The 19,080-nt window shown below is 44.8% G+C and overlaps 2 protein-coding genes across 9 annotated transcripts in view; one reads left to right on the top strand and one right to left on the bottom strand.

Moving 5' to 3' along the window:
* The window catches only part of Tiam2 (TIAM Rac1 associated GEF 2), a 237,636-nt gene extending 229,523 nt beyond the window's left edge, over positions 1-8,113 (top strand). For 4 of the 8 annotated variants that reach the window (XM_057758971.1, XM_057758964.1, XM_057758990.1 and 1 more), the window contains 7 exons: positions 333-451; positions 1,799-1,907; positions 2,406-2,464; positions 3,719-3,824; positions 4,927-5,014; positions 5,559-5,713; positions 7,039-8,113. In XM_057758971.1, coding sequence (XP_057614954.1) covers positions 333-451; positions 1,799-1,907; positions 2,406-2,464; positions 3,719-3,824; positions 4,927-5,014; positions 5,559-5,713; positions 7,039-7,652 — 1,250 coding nt within the window. In that variant the 3' untranslated portion in view covers positions 7,653-8,113. The remainder of the gene's footprint in view (positions 1-332; positions 452-1,798; positions 1,908-2,405; positions 2,465-3,718; positions 3,825-4,926; positions 5,015-5,558; positions 5,714-7,038) is intronic. The other 4 variants (XM_057758936.1, XM_057758956.1, XM_057758943.1 and 1 more) reach the window with 1 other exon arrangement.
* A 3-nt stretch (positions 8,114-8,116) lies between these two features.
* Positions 8,117-19,080, bottom strand: part of Tfb1m (transcription factor B1, mitochondrial) — a 38,321-nt gene continuing 27,357 nt past the window's right edge. Inside the window, exons 6-7 of the mRNA XM_057759017.1 lie at positions 9,970-10,097; positions 8,117-8,503 (exon numbers count right to left, since the gene is read on the bottom strand). Coding sequence (XP_057615000.1) covers positions 8,260-8,503; positions 9,970-10,097 — 372 coding nt within the window. The 3' untranslated portion in view covers positions 8,117-8,259. The remainder of the gene's footprint in view (positions 8,504-9,969; positions 10,098-19,080) is intronic.

The raw sequence follows: 19,080 nt of genomic DNA, 5'->3' as shown, positions 1-19,080 counted from the left end.
GGTTCCTACTCATTTTTCTCCAGCACTCTCTGGTAAAACTGCACCTGCTTTATCTTCTGTAATGTGATATTGGTTGCAGTCACTGTGTTCTCTGGGGCACAGAAAGCACTGTTGGGATATGCGGCTGGGCTAAGGTTAGCTTTATTAATGACACTTTCTAGAGTCTCCCCATTTCTGAGAGAATTTGAGGTAGGTGATGATCTGACTGCCCTTGATTAAATAGGCCGTTGTGAGCTGTGCCGCCATCATGTGATTAGTTGGGACCTGGCCTCCCAATGCTGGCACTTGATGGGATTTGGAATGATGAGCAAGCACACCTTCCTGTTTTTCAGAAGCACTAAAGGCCATGGAAAAAGTGGCCAGCCATATCAACGAGATGCAGAAGATCTACGAGGACTACGGGACAGTGTTTGACCAGCTGGTGGCAGAGCAGAGTGGCACAGAGAAGGAGGTCTGTGGGGGCTTGAGCTCGAGTAGCCTAATGCCTGGGTGGATGAGCTTAGGGTACCCTCTAGAACAGCTACATGATTAGACGTTCTGGGGGAGACATAGCCATTTTTTTGCTATGAATATGTAAAATAATTATATAGTTTATATAGAAATGGAATGGGAAATGGACTAAACTGGTCTAAAAATGTAATTATGTCTTGTTAGCATTGTATGGGTGAAGTCATAGTCCGGGAAATTAGAACAGAGGGAAGGTGGGCTGGGAGAATGAAGGGGCCCTGCACGTGGATAAAATACAGGGCTCGTTCCTTCCGGTGACCTTTCTGCTCCAGCCCCAGATACAGTGTTATCTGCTCACTCAGACAGTCCCAGGGATTGCTGACAGTTCCTGTACTTTCACGTTTGTCTGACTGCTAACTCAGAACACTGAGCATCGAGAGCACACAGTAAGCAACACTGCAGGGAGAGAGCGGCAGTAACTGGAAAGGGACAGAGCATTTTGTATTTACTCAGGTCAGTTTCAATGTTAGTATCTTATTATTGCGGTCTGATGCAGCTTAGTGACCTGAAGTAAACACTACTAACACAGACCCTTAGAATTCATTGGTTCTCAACCCTCCTAATGCTGTGACCCCACAACCATAAAATTATTTTGTTGCTACTTCATCACTGTAATTTTGTTACTTTTATGAATTATAATGTAAATATCTGATATGTGACCCCTGCAAAAGGGTCATTCAAGCCCCAAGGGGGTCGTGACCCACGGATTGAGAACTACTGTCTTAGATGACCGCTAAACAGGACGGTGGTGGTGGACATCCTTGATTCCAGCACTTGGGAGGCAGAAACAAGCAGATCTCTGAGTTCGAGGCTAGCCTGGTCTATAGAGCCAGGGCCTTACAGAGAAACCCTTATCTCGAAAAACCTAAAAACAACAAAAGTCCTAAGTAAGTACTTTAAAGCTAAACACCAACCACCACCTCCTGTTATTTAACAGGCCTACGCACAACTAAAGCCTGCCTGGATTACAGGGTAAGTTCAAGGTCAGCTTAAGCAATTTAGAGACCCGGTCTCAAAACAAAAAATAAAGAGGGCCAGGGATGCAGCTCATCCGTGAGACGGTGAGGCATTGGGCCAGCAGGCAGGAGGCCCTAGGCCAACCCTGTTACTAATAGGGTGCAGCTTGATACTTGGCTCGTATTTACAGAACTTCAGCCACTTCATGCCATGTTGATGGGGCTATACAAACACAAGGGTTCCTATGGATATGTCAGCCATGACCACTAGATGCAATTCTGTGTCTTTGTGAAACAGCTCCTGAGAGTGCCACATCTGTTTGTCTTTAATGTAGGTGACAGAGCTGTCCATGGGGGAACTCCTGATGCACGCCACAGTTTCCTGGTTGAATCCATTCCTCTCCTTAGGAAAGTCCAGGAAGGACATTGAGCTCACAGTATTTGGTTGGTACTCTGGTTTGGAAGCCTTAGCAGTAACAAAAGCTTGACTAACATTGCCGCTCTTAACAATTCCTACTTTTGCGGAGTTGGAAAAACACTGCAGTGGCTGGTACCCAGCACGGCCTGCTAGGGGAAGTCTTCCTCACAAGACTGGAAGTCTTCCTCACAAGACTGGAAACCCGCTGCCTAACACAGTGCCACCTTTCAAACCCTCTTCCTTCTCTCCCAGAATTGGGAGGGCAATCTGTAGTGTGTGCTCCTTGAGACCTGGAGGCCATGGCCTCAGCTGTCAATCAAGCGACAGAGAAGCACATGCAGGACCTGCTTTGCTCGGCAGGCACATCTGTACAGTTCAGCTCTAATAGGAAGAACAGCTGTTGATGCAGTGGGATTGCAGTCCTGGGTTGGAAGCGCTTTGTTCTCACGCGATGCCCAGCTCTGGGTTAACCTGAGAAGGGTTTGCAGAAAATAACAAGACCCTTCTTTCTCTTTTACTTTTAGTTTTCAAGAGAGCTGTCATACTGGTTTATAAAGAAAACTGCAAACTGAAAAAGAAACCGGTAAGAAAAATTTAATTAAAGCTGCCTTTTGGTGGCTCTCTTTGCTGTTATACTGAAAAGCTCACGAAGAATCTCGGCCTCACTGTCCAATAGTACTTAACCCACCTGACTGATTTTCTAAACTTTTATAAACTATTTCCAAGGTTTTAATGATGAAAACTTCGTACCCCCAAATGACCACACCTATGTCTATTCAAAATCACACAACTCTATGTGTATTCTAACTTGTACAGTTAGAGTGGGCATCAGGATCACAGGCTGTGGAGCTTCACAGTTAACTTTACATATGCAGCACTGACTATATTTTATAAACATATCCACCACCAAAAACCAAAATATCCGTGACAGAATTAGAACCAGAAAAACAATTAACTTTATATCCGCTTTTATAACCTGGGTCTATTGACTGCATTCAGTCCTTCCTCATCCCCTTATATTTAGCCTTTTCTGCTCTCTTTTCTTCATGTTATACTGTGCTCAAGTGTACATCCGTTTCTATATATACAAATAATACTGGCTAGAATTTATGAGTGAGAATATGCAGTTTTTTCTTTCTGAGATCAAGTGACCTCATTAATATTTAATTCTAATTCCATCTATTTTGTTGTAAATTAACATCACTTTTCCTGAGAGCTGAGTTGTACACACACACGGTCATTACCCATTCATCTTTTGATGGACAACCAGGTTGCTTCGAGTTCTTTGCTACAGTGAATAAGGCAGAGACGAACAAGGAGTGCAGACATTGCTGTAGTAGGCTATGGGATTTTCTGCACATGCACAGAATGGGTGGAAGAGCTGCCCATCTGCTTTAAAAGCTGACTAAGACAAACACCTAAGTGGAGGCCGAAACAGAAACTTTCATTCACTGAAAATAGTAAAGTGTGGCCCCATATACTACATAGAGGCCTGGAAAGCTTCAGCTTTAAAGTAATTCTTACCTCGGTCCAAAAACCAGACAAAAAGCTAAGATCCAAAGAAAAACTCCAAAGCTCTCAACTGGAGCTTAGCCACAGACACCATAAGCCACCAGTAAGAACTGGAGATTGTGGGAAGGCATGGCTGCCATCTTTGTCTCTTGTGTCCCATAAACTCTCACTCTGGCCCAGCCCCGGTCCTGGGAGGCCCTTGAGACCTGGGTTTACCTGGTTTATGTGCATGTTAGACACCCGCAAGAGTCCTGCATATAGATCAAGATAGCTCTGTTCGCTGCACATGGGACTTTAACCCCTTCCTGGTGCTCTCACCTTGCAGCCCTCGAGCTCCCGGCCTGCCCACATCTCTGCTGACTTGGACCCCTTTAAGTTCCGGTGGTTGATCCCCATTTCTGCGCTTCAAGTTAGACTGGGGAACACAGCAGGTAAACACTTTGGGGATGTGACAAGGAACGCGTTTATGTGTGTTTCATTCATGTGGCATGAAAAAGCAGGGAATGCTTATGGTTTTAGTCTGGTACTGTGGCAGCACGGGACATGTGCACAGATCATGGGACGGCAGACATCTGTTCACTTTGTGGTCAGGGAGCAGGGACAGGAGGGGCATTCTAGCTATACCTTCTCTTAACAGCTTCCATCCCTTCTCCCCCAAGTAGTAGTACCACAGGCTACCCACCAAATCTTAAAGTGCATGGCCCATCGGGACAGTACCACACCGTAGTAGTTGGGGATAATTTTTGCATGTATTTTACTTTCTAGAAGAAGAAATTGAGAACAAGGTTGTTTTGACATTTCTTTACAGTCTTTTGGAATGAAACAAGCGGCATCGGACGGCTGTCTTCTGCCAGATGCCTCTGCATTGCTCCTTCTTTTTTGTAGTCAGCAATGTCAACATTTTCCTTTCTGCCATATTCCTTTATACCCTAAACTTTATTAAACAAGGATCCACACAATTTTATGAACTTAAACATACTAGAAAATTCCTTAATATTAAGAGTACTGCAAATAAAGAAAACTACAAAATGCCCCTCTGACCTTGAACAATAACTCATTCCTTTAGTTATAACTAAGGACCTTCTAGAATAACTAATTCTTCAATTAACTTGTATGTACCAACTTTTGTCAGAGGTGCTTATGTTTCTAAGAACATGCCTTCATGGGAAGGAAGGGGCTTTGTCCCCTCAAGTTCCTAAGCAAATCCTCCTGTTTGTTCCAAGAATGGGGCTAAAATCTCAAGTGGGAGAGGAACTGGGACTTGGTAGCTGAGACAAGAGGCTTGCCACAAATTCAAAACCAGCATGGGCTATGGAGATCCTGCCACACACATCCAAAACAAAACCTAAAACTACCAAAGAGGGATGAAGAAATTCATCTCAATTTTTGTAGCTAGTTGTTAATGTCTTCTGAGTGAGCTGTAGAAACTAAAGAGCCAGAACAGGGGGTGTTTGAGTTGTGAGCATCTCAGGTACTATTAACCATAGCATTTTGGCCAAGTTGTAGACTCTTGTTTCCATTTCCTTTATCCAGGGACTGAAAATAATTCCATATGGGAGCTGATTCATACGAAGTCAGAAATTGAAGGGCGGCCAGAAACCATCTTTCAGCTGTGCTGCAGGTACTTCCCTGGACAAATGGGTTTAAGACTTCACTGTGTCCCCTTTAGAGGGGAGTTTAGGGGCTGGAGAGATGGCTCAGCAGTGGTGAATACTTGCTGCTCGGCCACAGGACCCGGGACCGGTTCCCAGGACCCATGTTGGGTAGCTCACAACCACCAGTAACTCCTGCTCCATATGATCTGATGCCTCTTTTGGTCTCTTCAGCACCCCTCAGCACCACCCCTAACACACAAACACGCGCACACACGTAAATCTTTAAAGTATATGTGTGTGATATTTTTAGTGCCCTTCTGAAATTTAGTTTTAGGGTACAACTTCTGCCTAAAAGGGGCAACTGTGGGTCCATTAGAATATACCGATGAGATATAAAGTAATTCATTCTCACCTTCTTTAATTCAGAAAAGCCAGGCACACATTGGTGGGTAGCTTGCTAGCTTCTGAGGTGCAAGGCAGAGCTGGCCAAGGCTGTGTCCCCAGGAAGGCCCACCCAGAAGCAGAACAAACAGTGCATCCTTCATGTTCTTTTTCTTCTCCTTTCCCCAGCGACAGTGAGAGCAAGACTAGCATCATTAAGGTGATCCGTTCTATTCTGAGAGAGAACTTCAGGCGCCACATAAAGTGTGAGCTGCCGCTGGAGAAGACCTGCAAGGATCGTCTGGTACCTCTTAAGAACCGAGTTCCTGTTTCAGCCAAATTAGGTGAAAATTTTATTAGCTCTGTTCTAATGAAGAAAAAATGTCCCTTGCCCCAGTCCAGTCATTCTTCCATAAAACACACTGACTTCACCTTCCTTCTTTTATCAGCTGGCATGATGCAATGCAGGCTTACCATCTGATCTGTTTCTTCCTCTGAGATGAACGTGGGTCTGGGGGCTTTGCTTTGCCAGGCCTCCTGAAGGTCAATACTTAATTCAGATCACAAGACGGAATAGGCTCATTTTTATGCAATCACTGCAGCAGGTCGCCTAGAATATACTAGAATATACTGTTCATGTGCACTCTCCCACCTAGCAACCCTTGAGTTCTTTGTTCTTTTTTTTTTTTCCTTCCGAGACAAGATTTCTGCATAACAGCCCTAGCTATCCTGGACCTAGCTCTGTAGACCAGGGTATCTTGTTTGTAATCTTACAGGGCACACACTTTTTTCCTTTCCCTTCCCATTCTCTTTCTCTCATACACCCCAATTTGATCTCTACATCTTTGTTTTCTATTCTGTTGTCAAAATCATCTATGGCTATCAAAACGAATGTGGTGCTAATGAATTATAGGGACATTCAAACTAAGAATTCCCTTTGAACAAAGTCAATGAATATCTCCCTCCCACACAATTACAAGTGCACAATGTTAATTCTCTTAAAGTTGGTTATAAATTCCAGCAGAGACAATGCTCAAGAGAGATAAGAGCATTTTTCAGCTTCTAATAGAGCATCTAGGGAAATAAACAGGGAGGCTAAGCATAGAGATATGGTATAATAGTTTCAGATCTAGGTAATGTAGTCAAAGTGTAACCTAATTTTTTTTTTTTTAGTGATTAACTATTTAATTTACTCATTGGCAAAATAAGTAATCCTAGCCTTGTGGTAGTTGGTACTTTATTATTCTATCTATATGGTGAAGCTCTAGGAATCTAAAAAAAAAGAATGTTGAATTGCAACTTAAGAATTTCAGATATGTCTGGGGGTATAGCTCAGTGGGCACAGTGCTTGCCGAGCATTCAGCAGACTCTTGCTCTTGAGCATGCATAGAACCAGGTGTGGTGGCGCACACTGTAATCACAGCACTCAAGAGGAGGCAGGAGGCACAGAAGTTTAACACAATGACTGAGAAGCCAGCCTGGGCTCCAAGAGACCCCTACAGACATCAGTAAACTCACTGTTTGACATAACTACATGGGTTTGCCACCTAACTGCCAACTCTAAATTCATATAATAAAATCTTCACATAGGTATCACAACCCCCAAGGCCCTAACTCTACATTGTAGAATCTATTTGTGTCATATGGAGGAATGTGTTTTTCTCTCTAGCATCATCCAGGTCTCTGAAGGTCCTCAGAACATCCTCCAGTAGCGAGTGGCCCAGCGAGCCCAGCAAGGGCAACTCACTGGACTCGGATGAGTGTAGCCTGAGTAGCGGCACCCAGAGCAGTGGCTGCCCAGTGGCGGAGAACAGGCCGGACTGTAAGAGCACCGTGCTGGAGAAGGACCCTCAGGAGGGCCTGGCAGAGTTTCCAGATGGTCTCATCAAAGAAAGTGACATTCTGAGTGATGAAGAGGAGGACTTTCACCACCCTCTGAAACAGGGCAGCCCTACTAAGGACATTGAGCTTCAGTTCCAGAGACTGAGAATCTCTGAGGAGCCCGACACGAACCCAGCTGGGTCACAGCCTACGGGGCCAGGCGAGCAGCCCAGGCTGGTCAGGGGCCACTTTTGCCCTATTAAACGAAAAGCAAACAGCACCAAGAGGGGCAGAGGGACCTTGCTCAAGACGCAGACTCGCCACCAGTCGCTTGACAGCCACCCCGAAACTGCCAGCATCGATCTAAATTTGGTGCTGGAACGAGAGTTCAGTGTCCAGAGTTTAACCTCGGTTGTTAATGAGGAGTGTTTTTACGAGGCACAGAGCCATGGCAAATCGTAGGACATTGGTGGGTTACAGAGCTCATTTGTAAACCGGTGAGAAACAGAACTGCAGGACACCAGCTGTGTTTGGGTTCATGCAGTATATATTCTTCCACAAAACTTGCTGTAAAGATTTAAGTTATTTTAATTTATTGTGGATCAGAAAACTAGAGATTAGAACCTGTAAATTGTGTATTACATCCCTTTTGAGCAGGAATCAAATGATTTAGTCTTGTAATAGAACTGAATTCTAATTATTTTAAGTTATGTGGGAGAAGGAAGCTTGGGAAAGTTGTGATTAATGGCTTTTAAAAGGGTCCCTCCTTCAATCCTCTGGGCATTTTCTTTGAGCTGTTAGATTTTTGCTTTATTTAAAGCACATTTAAGTTATTTTTATGTGGTTTAGGGGCACAACGTGCAGATATTTGTTTTGCAGGTTGTAATAAATGCTGTTTATACTAAACATGTCGCATCTATGCAGTATTAAAAGACAGCTTGTACTGTATCTACTTGATATTTATTTTCTTAAGTGATGGCATGTAAGTAAGTCATCTGGGTACTCACTGGTGTTGTCTTTACAGATGCAGAGGACCCACACTGTGGGTGTGGAGCCCTCAGAGCAGCCGTTAGGGCTCCCAGCTTTCTGGGTCATCATCTTTCCCTTGGCCTTTTCTTCTCTTTTGCTTGAGCTCGTCTCTGAAATTATAAGCAAAGAGCTGCGGGTCTTCCTCACACATTTTCCTGTACACGTCACACAGGCTCTTAAAGTGCGTGAGCGAGAGGTGGATGGGCCGGAGAGTGGGGTCAATGTCCGCCAGCTGTAGCAGCCTTCCAGTGCTTTCCAGGCGCCGAGCTTCAGGGAAGAGCATTCTGAAAGGAAAGTGGGAGGGGCTGAATTAAATTATGTCCACCAAGGTATCTTTGCATAAACTTTAAAACAACACACTGATAGTGCCTGAGGCTCTTAGAGCCTCTTGGGTACACAAAGACTCCGTGTGTGACTCACTGGAAGCAGGTCTAAGCTAAAACTTGCAAGGTGTGTCCATAGAGGGAAAACTGTCTTCCCAAGCTAAAACAAACGGTTTGATTCTCTATAACCTGGATGTATTTGAAGTCTTTAAAACCCTTTACTCCAAAAGAAAGTGCTAAGTTGTCTGTTATGAAAACAAACAGTTAATCATCTTTAAAACTCAGTGTGCATTTTAAATTTCATTTAATTAAACAGTCAACTGTTTTTCAAGAGTGAACTTAGATGCCTGGACCTTGGCCATGGAGCTCATCCAAAGGGCTTGGTAGAGGCCATGGTCAGTGAAGGATGAATTCTCCCAGGCTGATGGTGACGCACACTCCCCAACCTCTAAGGGGAGATGACTTAGTTTCTAACACCTGGGAGCACTTTGTCGTATGGTGTGACTGAAGGAGAGCAACCACCATCCTTCAAAGGGAATTTTGGTATTTGGTCTATGTCTCTGTAGAGGAAGGCGTATTCAGATGAACAGGGCCCATTTCTTACTTTAGGGCTGGGGAAGTTGCTCTGAAAGAGTAGGGCTAGGCTCACCATAAATTCCAGGATTTTCAAAAGGAAGATGTACTTGTGATTCCCGCCACCTCCAGTGAGAGCTGATATGTACAGATGTATGAGTTTTACTTTAAAATTAGAATAGACATTCATAATCAAAAATCCTTAAAGAGGGTTTTACAGGTTGCACTGGTTTCAGGATGCAGTTGCTTTGACACACCTGAAATCATTTCATGTACTAACCCAAACTTCTTACATCCCTACAGAGAACCAAAATGGATCTGTGTAAGTCTTAGAAAGTGTGTGCTACGAGCCGAGCCCTTTTCAGCAGCTATTCATTGACTATTAAAAAGTGTACCTAACTAAACGTCTTAAAAGCTGCTAGGTGAGAAGGAATAGGTATGGTGGCTGCAGGGCTGGGGCTCAGTCTTACTTTTCTAGAAGGCACATGTGCCTGTGTGGAGTGGTGAGTCTGACAACACAAGAGCTCCCACTGAGTGGAGGCCGAGGACGCTGCAATGACATCATGTCAGCTAGGAAGGTATGTCTGCTTTCTAGTTCTCAAGCGCGTCCTTAAGGAAAGAGACAGCAACCCACTGAGTCCTGCCTGAGAAGCCTTCCTAGCAGCAAGTCAGCAGAAGCTGTGCACGTGTGTGTTTTAGGTTGTATTTAGACCAAACCATACCAAACCTGTATCTGGAAGGTGAATCTGGGGCTTTTCCTCAGTGGTGGTGACATGCTGCTCACCACAGGATCTAAAACCAAGAGCCAGAGTCATATATGCCGTTTAAGAGTCAAAGTCACAAAGGGTTCTTACCCAAGCCCTCGGTGGCAGTACTTCCTCCGGAACTGAAACACGTTCTGAACAACTTTTTCTACCAGCTTGAATGGCTGCTCGATCTTGGGCTGTATCAACGGTGTAAAGTGTACCACTCCTACGTCAACCTTCATTGAGAGCAAACAGCAAAACTGTGATTTCAACTTTTTCTCTGGTCCTGGGGATCCAACCCCGGGCTTCCTGCCTGCCTGGCAAGCCCTCTAACGCCGAGCTATGTCCCTTGCCTTAGTCAATTCATCTGTGAAAATCACAGGATGTGTGCTCTCTAGCAGTTCTCAGGAGCCATTTAGTGGGCCTGTGTCTTCTCTGGACACACAAGCTAAGTTTTGGGGGTCTGCAGAAATCCCAGGGGGCAGAGCTATGCAGAAAAGTGTCCACTAGACCTGTGCCCGATGGTCACTTCATTCGAAAATGTGGAATTGCAATGTCCTGTAAAAGCCTATCCGCAATAACTGCCCAGGCCAGTAGGCAGGCAGCAGTTGGCAGTGGGACGAGCATCTTAGCTTTCAGATGAGTACAGTAAGCTGCAGCAGCAGTTCTGACCATAGGCCGGGATCCCCAAGGACCACTTAGTGCTGAATTTGCCAGAAACAGATGATTAGGAAACCAGCTATTTTGAGAACAGATGCTGATTACTCGGCTGGACTGAGTTCTTGTGCAGAGTCCATGCAGTCCCAGGACTTTCGGTAGCGACTTTACATGCACAGAAGGCAGAGAGGCAGGACTGAGAAGGAAGACAGAATTTTTAAGATGTCACTGTTGGACAGGGTTTAGGCTGCTACCAGCTGTTGAGATCATTTAATTACAGAAGACTAGACTTCAGGCATATGTGGTAAAGAGTTATTATCTCCGGCCCTTTTCCAAAAATGGACTCATGAATGAATCATTGAGAATCACTAACAATGTAACGATTGTAGAAATACAAAGACAGGGCGCAGTGGGGTCAAAATAGTCCTGGTGAGCGTCCACGCTCACACAGATCTGCCTGGAGGCCTCTACAGAAGTGGAAGCCTCTAAGTGAATAAAGCAATGGCCTCCGGCATTGTTAACTTGTTCCAGAGGCAAAGAAAGCACAACAATTTAGGCAGCGTGGGTGGTGCAGCTGCTTTTCAAAATAAAGTCTGCTCTCCAGTCCCTCCCATTCAGGCTATCATTTTCTCTCAGGTTGATGAGTTTTCCAAAATTCTTGTGGCTACACAACTCCTTTAAAATTGGCCGGCAACACATGTGGGATGGGGGTGCACTGGTTTGCTTTTACATGGGAAGAAAAATAAAGAGCTAAGACACGGGCTCGTCCTGGAAGAGCAAAGCAGCTGAAGATGAGCTCGGTCTCATATGAGCAGGCTCCCTGGGCACCACAACGGTGTTTCCCACAGTCTGCCGTGCCTCACCAGCCAGCTGACCACCGCAACGGTGTTTCCCACAGTCTGCAGTGCCTCACCGGCCGGCTGAGCACCACAACGGTGTTTCCCAGTATGCCGTGCCTCACCGGCCAGCTGATCCACAAAACTCCTCTCCAGAACTACTGACCCTGTTGCTAAAGCTTCCACTCCCTCTAGTTTACCAACTGGATGCAGCAGACAGTAGATCTTTGACCACAGGAATGGTGTGGGTGGACACACAAGAATGTTCTAAACGAAAGTTTAAAGGTCCTGGGGAGGACCTTTCTACACCAAGTATAGGATAATTAACCTACAATCCACAGCCCCAGAGAGACTAGATAACGGGGGCCCAAACAGGGATGCATGGATTTCCCTGGAAAGGAAACAGAAGAGATCTCCTGGGTGGGGTGGGGTGGGGGAATGGGAGCTTCAGGGAGTGAGTTGGGAGCAGGACAGGGGAAGAGTAATGAAAGAGACGTCTTGATGGGGGGCATTTCAGGGTTAGGGAGAAACCTGGTGTCAGGGAAACCCACAGGAACTCACAAGGATGACCCCAGCTAAATCTCCTAGCAATAGTGGAGAGGGTACCTGAACTGGCCCTTTACTGTAACTAGATTAGTGACTACCCTATTGTCATCAGGGAGCCCTTATCCAGTAACTGATGGAAACAGATGCAGAGATCCATAGCCAAGCACTGTGCTGAGCTCCAGGAGTCCTGCTGAAGAAGAGGAAGAGGCACTGAATAGGCCAGGGGGCCAAGGTCATGATGAGGAAGCCACAGAGACAACTGATCTGAACTCCTGGGAGATTACTGACTCCTTTAACCAACAGTAAGGGAGCCTGCATGGGGCCAACCTAGGCCCTCTCCATGTGACAGTTGTATAGATTGGTCTATTTGTAAGGCTCCTAGCAGTGAGATCAAGACCTGCTCCTGGTGCTTAGTTGGCTTTTGGGGAACTGTTCCCCTTTCTGAATTAGCTCTCCCAGCCTTGATGTGGGGAGGAGGAGCTTGGTCCCACCTCAGCTCCATGTGCTCTGCTTTGTGCAAGCCCATGGAGTTCTGCCCCTTTCTGAATAGAAGACTGGATGGGGAGGGAATGGGAAAAGAGGGAAGGGAAGCTGTGGTCAGCATGTAAAATAAATGGAAAAAAATGTTAATTAAATAAAAAATCCAAACTTTAGACCTCTTTGGTGAAGATTATGGTGAACAGTTGTGAATGCTAAGTACAATATTAAATGTTCTCAGTAACATTCCTTCCCCACCCTCTCTCCTTAATAACCTCACAACACTTTCCAACTGCATTCTGTAGGTTTCTTTATCAATTCTAGTTAACATACATTTTCTGTGAGACTGTCTTAGACCTGCAAACACAGGTGGTTTGTAGTTAGAGAGCAGTAAAGAGGGAGTGGCAGAGATGGGTGGGACTTTTAGAAGGCAGGCACTGTTGGAGGGAGAAGGATGGCTCACTTTAAGGATACTCCTGGGAGGAACAGGTCCTTAAACTGGAAAGGAGAAGCAGCCAAGATTTACCACAATGATTGTCCAAGGACCCTGACATGCCCATCTTCACCATTCATCTTGAGTCTCCAGGTCTGGGAAGGTCCTAAAGCATCTTCTATACTTCACCCTGCTTTGTCATTCTGTGACCTCCTGGGCCCTACAACATTTGGATGCACAGGCATTCCTGCCTAGCCTCTCTTCCTGCCACTTTCTTCAGTCATCTCTGATGTGTTCACCCGATTCTCCCCAATAAACCGTTAACTAAGAAGTTATTTTGCATCACCCGATTCTCCCCAATACACTGTCAACTAAGAAGTTATCTTGTAGACTCAGTGCATAGTCAATGACCTACTGGCGTCAGATCACCTTTCAGCAGGAAAACAAAACCCAAACAGCATGCGATCAAATATAGCCTCCACCCAATCTGGAACTACGAAAGTGTCAGAACACTGGATGAGTCCAAGTGCTGCTAAGACCAAAGGCTCAGTTAGCAATAGTCTGGCTTTGGGAAGGTCACTCCTGTTCACTTTCTCTGCTCTTTCCTGCAGAAGCAGTCCTCCCTCCCTCCCTCCCTCCCTCCCTCCCTCCCTCCCTCCCTCCCTCCCTCCCTCCCTCCCTCCCTCCCTCCCTCCCTTCGACAGGGTTTCTCTGTAGCTTTGGAGCCTGTCCTGGATCTAGCTCTTGTAGACCAGGCTGGCCTCGAACTTACAGAGATCCACCTATCTCTGCCTTCTGAGTGCTGGGATTAAAGGCACGTGCCACCACCGACTGGTGCAAAAGCATTTCTTGAAGTTACTCTGAGTGATGGAGGCCATTTCCTCTAAAACCACACAGGAAGTGTGGTTGGTAGCTATGGTAACAGGTATAAAGTGCCTTTTAGTTATAATTGAACACTTATTTAATACAACAACCATTATTTTTTTCTCTTGAATTTCAAATCTATTGAGTTAGAATAAAACAAAATCAGAAGAAAAAAGACAGAAATAGAGGGAAGAAAGAAAGAAACTAGACATACTTAAAATACCCTGGCTTCATCGTGGCTCATCAGTACTGTAGGTGGGCAGGGTTGCTGATGTTTCCCTCCCTTAGAAGCTGGCACAGTGCCTTCCAGTACTACAAAACTAGTTCTCAGAGGGAGGGACTTTCAAGTCAGACCCAGCTTGGGTCGTCCAGCTCTTATGTCTGAAGAGCATGGCGCCTTCAGGAATGGGGACTTAACCCTGCATCTCTGAGAAGCAGCCAAGGGCAACAACAATAGCCTGGATTGTTTTTTAGGAGCCTCTAGGATGCCCCTAAGTAACAATGTGAAAGGAGGGAGGGTTATCATGCCCGATTCTAGAACCTTAGCCAACTACTGGGGCCAGTGACATCATGGCTGTCAGAGGGTCTGCTACCATATGTTACTAAACCAGCGTAACTGCTAACTGCATTCTAAATATCCTTACACCCAAAGGAGGTGTCACTCTCACCCTTCACAGAAACTTCCCTCTGCAACAAAGACCACTGTAGAAAACCATAACTGGTCACTATGTAAAGAACAAGTGATCTTGGGCTTCCCAGCTCCAATGGACACATCTGCAACACAACTCTTGCATCTAAGGCTCAGGGAACATTTCAGAAGAGGGGCAGAAATATTTAGAACCAGGAAATCTGCTGCGAGATTGTTGTCTCCTGGGAATGACAGGAAAACCTCACCCATAATCCCTCAATAATATGCCTGCTGGAACAATACCTGAAGAGGCATACCTCCAATAGCCATGTTAACATGGAAGGGAAAACCTTATGCCATCCCACTAATACATGAACTAAAAACCGCCAAGAGCAGGAGAAAACTGGGCAGCCTTGAAATCATATACATATAAGCTACACTTAAATGGACCGATCAGACTGTATTTATATATTTAGGTATACTCATGTGCATGTGAACACACAACTGCACATGTGTGCATACACATTATGCATAACAATAACAAAGAAAAAGATGATTTTGAGGGGGAACAAGAGGGAAGGTGTATTGCAGGAATTAGAGGGAGGAAAGGGCAGGGGAAAATGATATAATTTTAGTTAAATAGAGGGGGAAAAAGGCCTCTGAGTGAATTGTGTAATTGACATGGGCATGGCCATGTCAACGACCTGAATGCCTCAGGCTCACAAAAATGGCAAAGCCTTCACCTGGTTCATGTTCTAAGGATTGGCAAAGCCTTTTTCAGGTACAAGTAAGAATGTTATCAACAACCAACCTTTAGCTAAAACCAGTGTGTACAGAAACCATAGTCAAACACAGCCTCCTCCTCCCATAGGACTTCAACCTGAAACTGCTCCCTACAGAGACCTCCCAGTGAGATTAGCTAACGTAATGAGCCCATGTCCTTATTAATGTTACTATAGACTAGATGCAAAGATGGTATATTTTTTAGTAGACTGAAGGTGACCTTGACTATACTGTACATACTCATACTCAACAGTATTTCCTGACCTCATGCATGTGCCTTTTCTTGAGTCTATTTCCTGTACAGTATACCTGCTGCATGCTTGCTTACTTAGATTTTGTTTTTTCTATAATAGCAGATTCCCAGGCTTACTTATTTAAAAACAACTTCCAAGTCACAGCCAAGGTACTGTGTCACCAAACCCTACCAAAACCAAACTTCCATGGTTTTGCTAGTGGATTTCAAAGTCCTTATTGATGTCGCTTATCTTCAGGGAGCCTCTGGTTTCCTCTCCCAGAGCTGACACCCTGGCATTCTCTGAGGCTATTACTGGTTATTAGGAGCAGGTGATAAGAAGGCAGAGGAAATCCTAAAGTGCTTGATGGGCTGCTGGGCCCAAGGAGGTATGCTTATAGGATACTTAAGCCACTGATTTCAGAAAGAAAGAGAAGTTAATCATCAACGTAACATGTTAAAAGATCTCACAAAAGCTTTCCTTAGATAAATGAAAATAGATGGAACTACTCTGCCCCAAACAGACTTAGCTTGAGTAGTAAGTGGGGGTTTAGAGTTGAAGTGTGAAGTGGCTATACACACATACACACACTCACACTTTTTAAAGGGGTGCTGGAGTGCACATTGCATCAGAAGCTGTACTGGGCTGGGCCTTGTTTCCATTCCTGCGACTTAGTCATTACAACCACAGTTAAGCCACTAACTGGGTTTTCTTCCTTTTACCTCACAGGTTGTCTGGAAATTAGATGTTATAGATGCCTTAAACAGTATATAGTCTTAGCAGTTAGGTTTAGAAGTGTGGATATTATTAAAGATGTCAAACCAAAGAATTCCAAAATTACTTGAGAAATTATAGTCCTGTTTAGAAATGATTAAATTTATTTTTGATCATTCGAAAGCAATTTATAGCTTAACTAATACTTTATATATTGAAAAGCAGTGATGAATTTTTCATCCACAAATACTTACTATGACCCAGGACCATGCCCAGCTCAGGAGCCCTGGTATCGTCAGGTGGGCAGAAGGCCTTCCCTGTGGCAGGACTACATTGCAATGCTGCTGAGCCTCAGAAAGGCAGGAGAGGCTCTGAGCTACTTTAAAGTCAGACTCAAAACAGTGCTGAACAAATGTATGCTGTGTACGGAAACAAGAATGACATTTAAGATTTAAGCCTTATCAAATGGCAGGGAGTGTCGGCTTTTACATACACAGAGTGCATTTGGGGAAGGTAAGGGGACAGTTTCGCAAATTGTTGAATCCGGTCCTGTCCAGTCAGCAGATGGAAGCACAGCTTGGGAGTTCACGGAGAAGGTCTTATACTAAGGGAATATAATATTTATCTTGAACAGTTTCTGTGGACTTCAAAGACTTCTCTTTAATATCCACATCAGAAGCTGATAGCGTTCTGTATTATATTTCTAAATATGCTCCTCCTTAAGCTTCGCTCAGCAGGCCGTCAGGACCAAGGGGAGGTCCATTCATCTACCTCTCATCTGCTAGCTAAAGGTGCATCAGGCAGCCCCAGGAAGGAGTCCACCCCAGGCCCTGAAGGGAGTGTCCAGGCTGCTTCTGAAGCAGCAGTAATAACAGTGCTGTTAACACAGTAAAGTACACCCCGGCAAACATCTACAGAATGGTCCACATACTTCTACATGATCAAGTCTTTATTAAAGGGCAGTGCAGCTTAGAAGAATCCAGACGCTACTCCTCTAAGGGAGAAAAACAGTAACTTGCTAAATGCCATAGTGGGAAAAGAAAAGCAGATCCAAGAGAACACTGGGAAAACTCGAACATCTGAAACATGGCTTTCTCTTAACTTCTCTTAAAGGAACCACTAACATCTAACACGTCTTAGCGTCTTTCTCATTGGCTTTTTTTTTTTTTTTGGGTCTGATTATTTTTTATTTTTATCTTATTTTTATTATCACTTCTATTTTTTTTGTAGATGGCTGTTTGTATTCTAATGAGAGAAAAAAGGGTGTGGATTTAGGTGGGTGGGGAAGTAGGAATCATCTGGGAGGAGTGAAGGGAGGGAAAAACCATAATTGGAATATGCCATATGAAAAAAAACGATTTTCAAAAACAGGCTGTAAAGTTTAAAAATCTAACTAAAAGGTTATTTTTTATTTATTTATTTTTTTTGGTTTTTCGAGACAGGGTTTCTCTGTGGTTTTGGAGCCTGTCCTGGAACTAGCTCTTGTAGACCAGGCTGGTCTCGAACTCACAGAGATTCACCTGCCTCTGCCTCCCAAGTGCTGGGATTAAAGGCGTGCGCCACCACCACCCGGCCTAAAAGGTTATTCTTTTCTGCCTAACGGCTATATGATTTATAACCTGTAAAATCTAAATTATTAAGAAAGAAAGCTAAGCTAAAGGGCCAAGTGAAACACCTGCAGACATGCCCCACGGCCTGAGCTGTACTGCCATGCTTCATGTCATCATTTTGTACAGGGTCTTCCCGTTCGCTGAAGTCCAGCTCACACAGCTGTACTTGAGACTCTTGGGGGAGAGACTGAGGCAGAGCAATACATCTGAGGGTTTATGGACCACACTCTACCCAAAAGCTGCACTTTATTTTATTAACCAAAAATCTTAAGGAAAAATTTCTTCTGAGTGGTTTTTAAAAGTTAACAATTTTGAGAGTCTTAGCTTCACACAAGACAAGAAGCAACGGAATGAAACCTGAAAGTGGCAGTCTCACTAGCGTCTGCAGAGCGCCATCCGGCTGACCCGTTTCAGACGGCATTCCTTAAGGACACAGAACCGCATCTTCCAACACTGACTAAAATTCAAAACTAAATTATAACTATGACTAAAACAGAACATGAAAAGGCGGCCTTTTGTGAGCACCCAGATAATCCTCCTCTGTGCAGAGCAGCACAACAGCATTCAGGGCTCAACAACTCCCTCGCTTCCCCGCCTCTCCTTTCTTGATTCTCCCACAGCTCAGACTGAGAGGAGAACCTGGTATTTATCTTTAGCGCTGTCAGCAGTTCTCAGCCTCATCTCGAAGGAATTCTTTATTTGCTATTTCCCTCTAACTTGTGGGCACTTCACGGGCAATGCTCAGATTGCAGAACCAGCCTCCCCCGTGTAGCTTCTTGGCACCAGACCCTGAAGACGTCGGGAGTCAGCTCACAGGGCAGGTAAGACTGGGGTGGGAGGGCTACTGGCAAAGGAATGGGGAGCTTCTAGACTGTGCAGGCAGCTAAGTTCAGAACTGTGGCTACTGCTGCATTTGAATTGGAAGTTACGTATCTGTCTTAAAGTATTTTTGGTATAAATGAATCTTTTCTGGAAAGCTGGCTTTACATTTTGAAAAAAAAGGGCAAATTTCTTTTTAGCAAACAGTTCATAGACTGGACATTTCTAGGTTCTGTTCTCCATGTGAAGTGTGCTGGAAACGTGTCCTAAAGGTTCCAGTCCCCATCGGTGCCCCACGTTTGGAGGGCCGGCCACAGTGGTTCCTATACTGCTCGTCACCACACTGAGGGAGCCCGCCGTACAAACTACTATGCCTGTGGCTGGAGAGAGCGCCAGTGCAGTAGTGAACCTGGAGCAGGAAGAGCCTTCACTGTAGAGAACGTTTTAAACAGAACTCTCTATGCACAAGAAGGATGTGAAGTCATCTTCTGCAGGAAGCAAGTGTTGTGCTAACTAGATGCAGTGTCTTAGTATTTACTTGCTAGCTTGCTTGTCTGTAATTTATTGCTGCCAGGACTTGTTACTTATGACAACAACTGCTTGCAGGTCTGCATGACAC

This window comes from Chionomys nivalis, chromosome 2, assembly GCF_950005125.1.
Source record: "Chionomys nivalis chromosome 2, mChiNiv1.1, whole genome shotgun sequence".
Classification (NCBI taxonomy): Eukaryota; Metazoa; Chordata; class Mammalia; order Rodentia; family Cricetidae; genus Chionomys; species Chionomys nivalis.
Note: the sequence above shows the minus strand (reverse complement) of the source record. Positions and strands in the feature narration are given on the sequence as shown.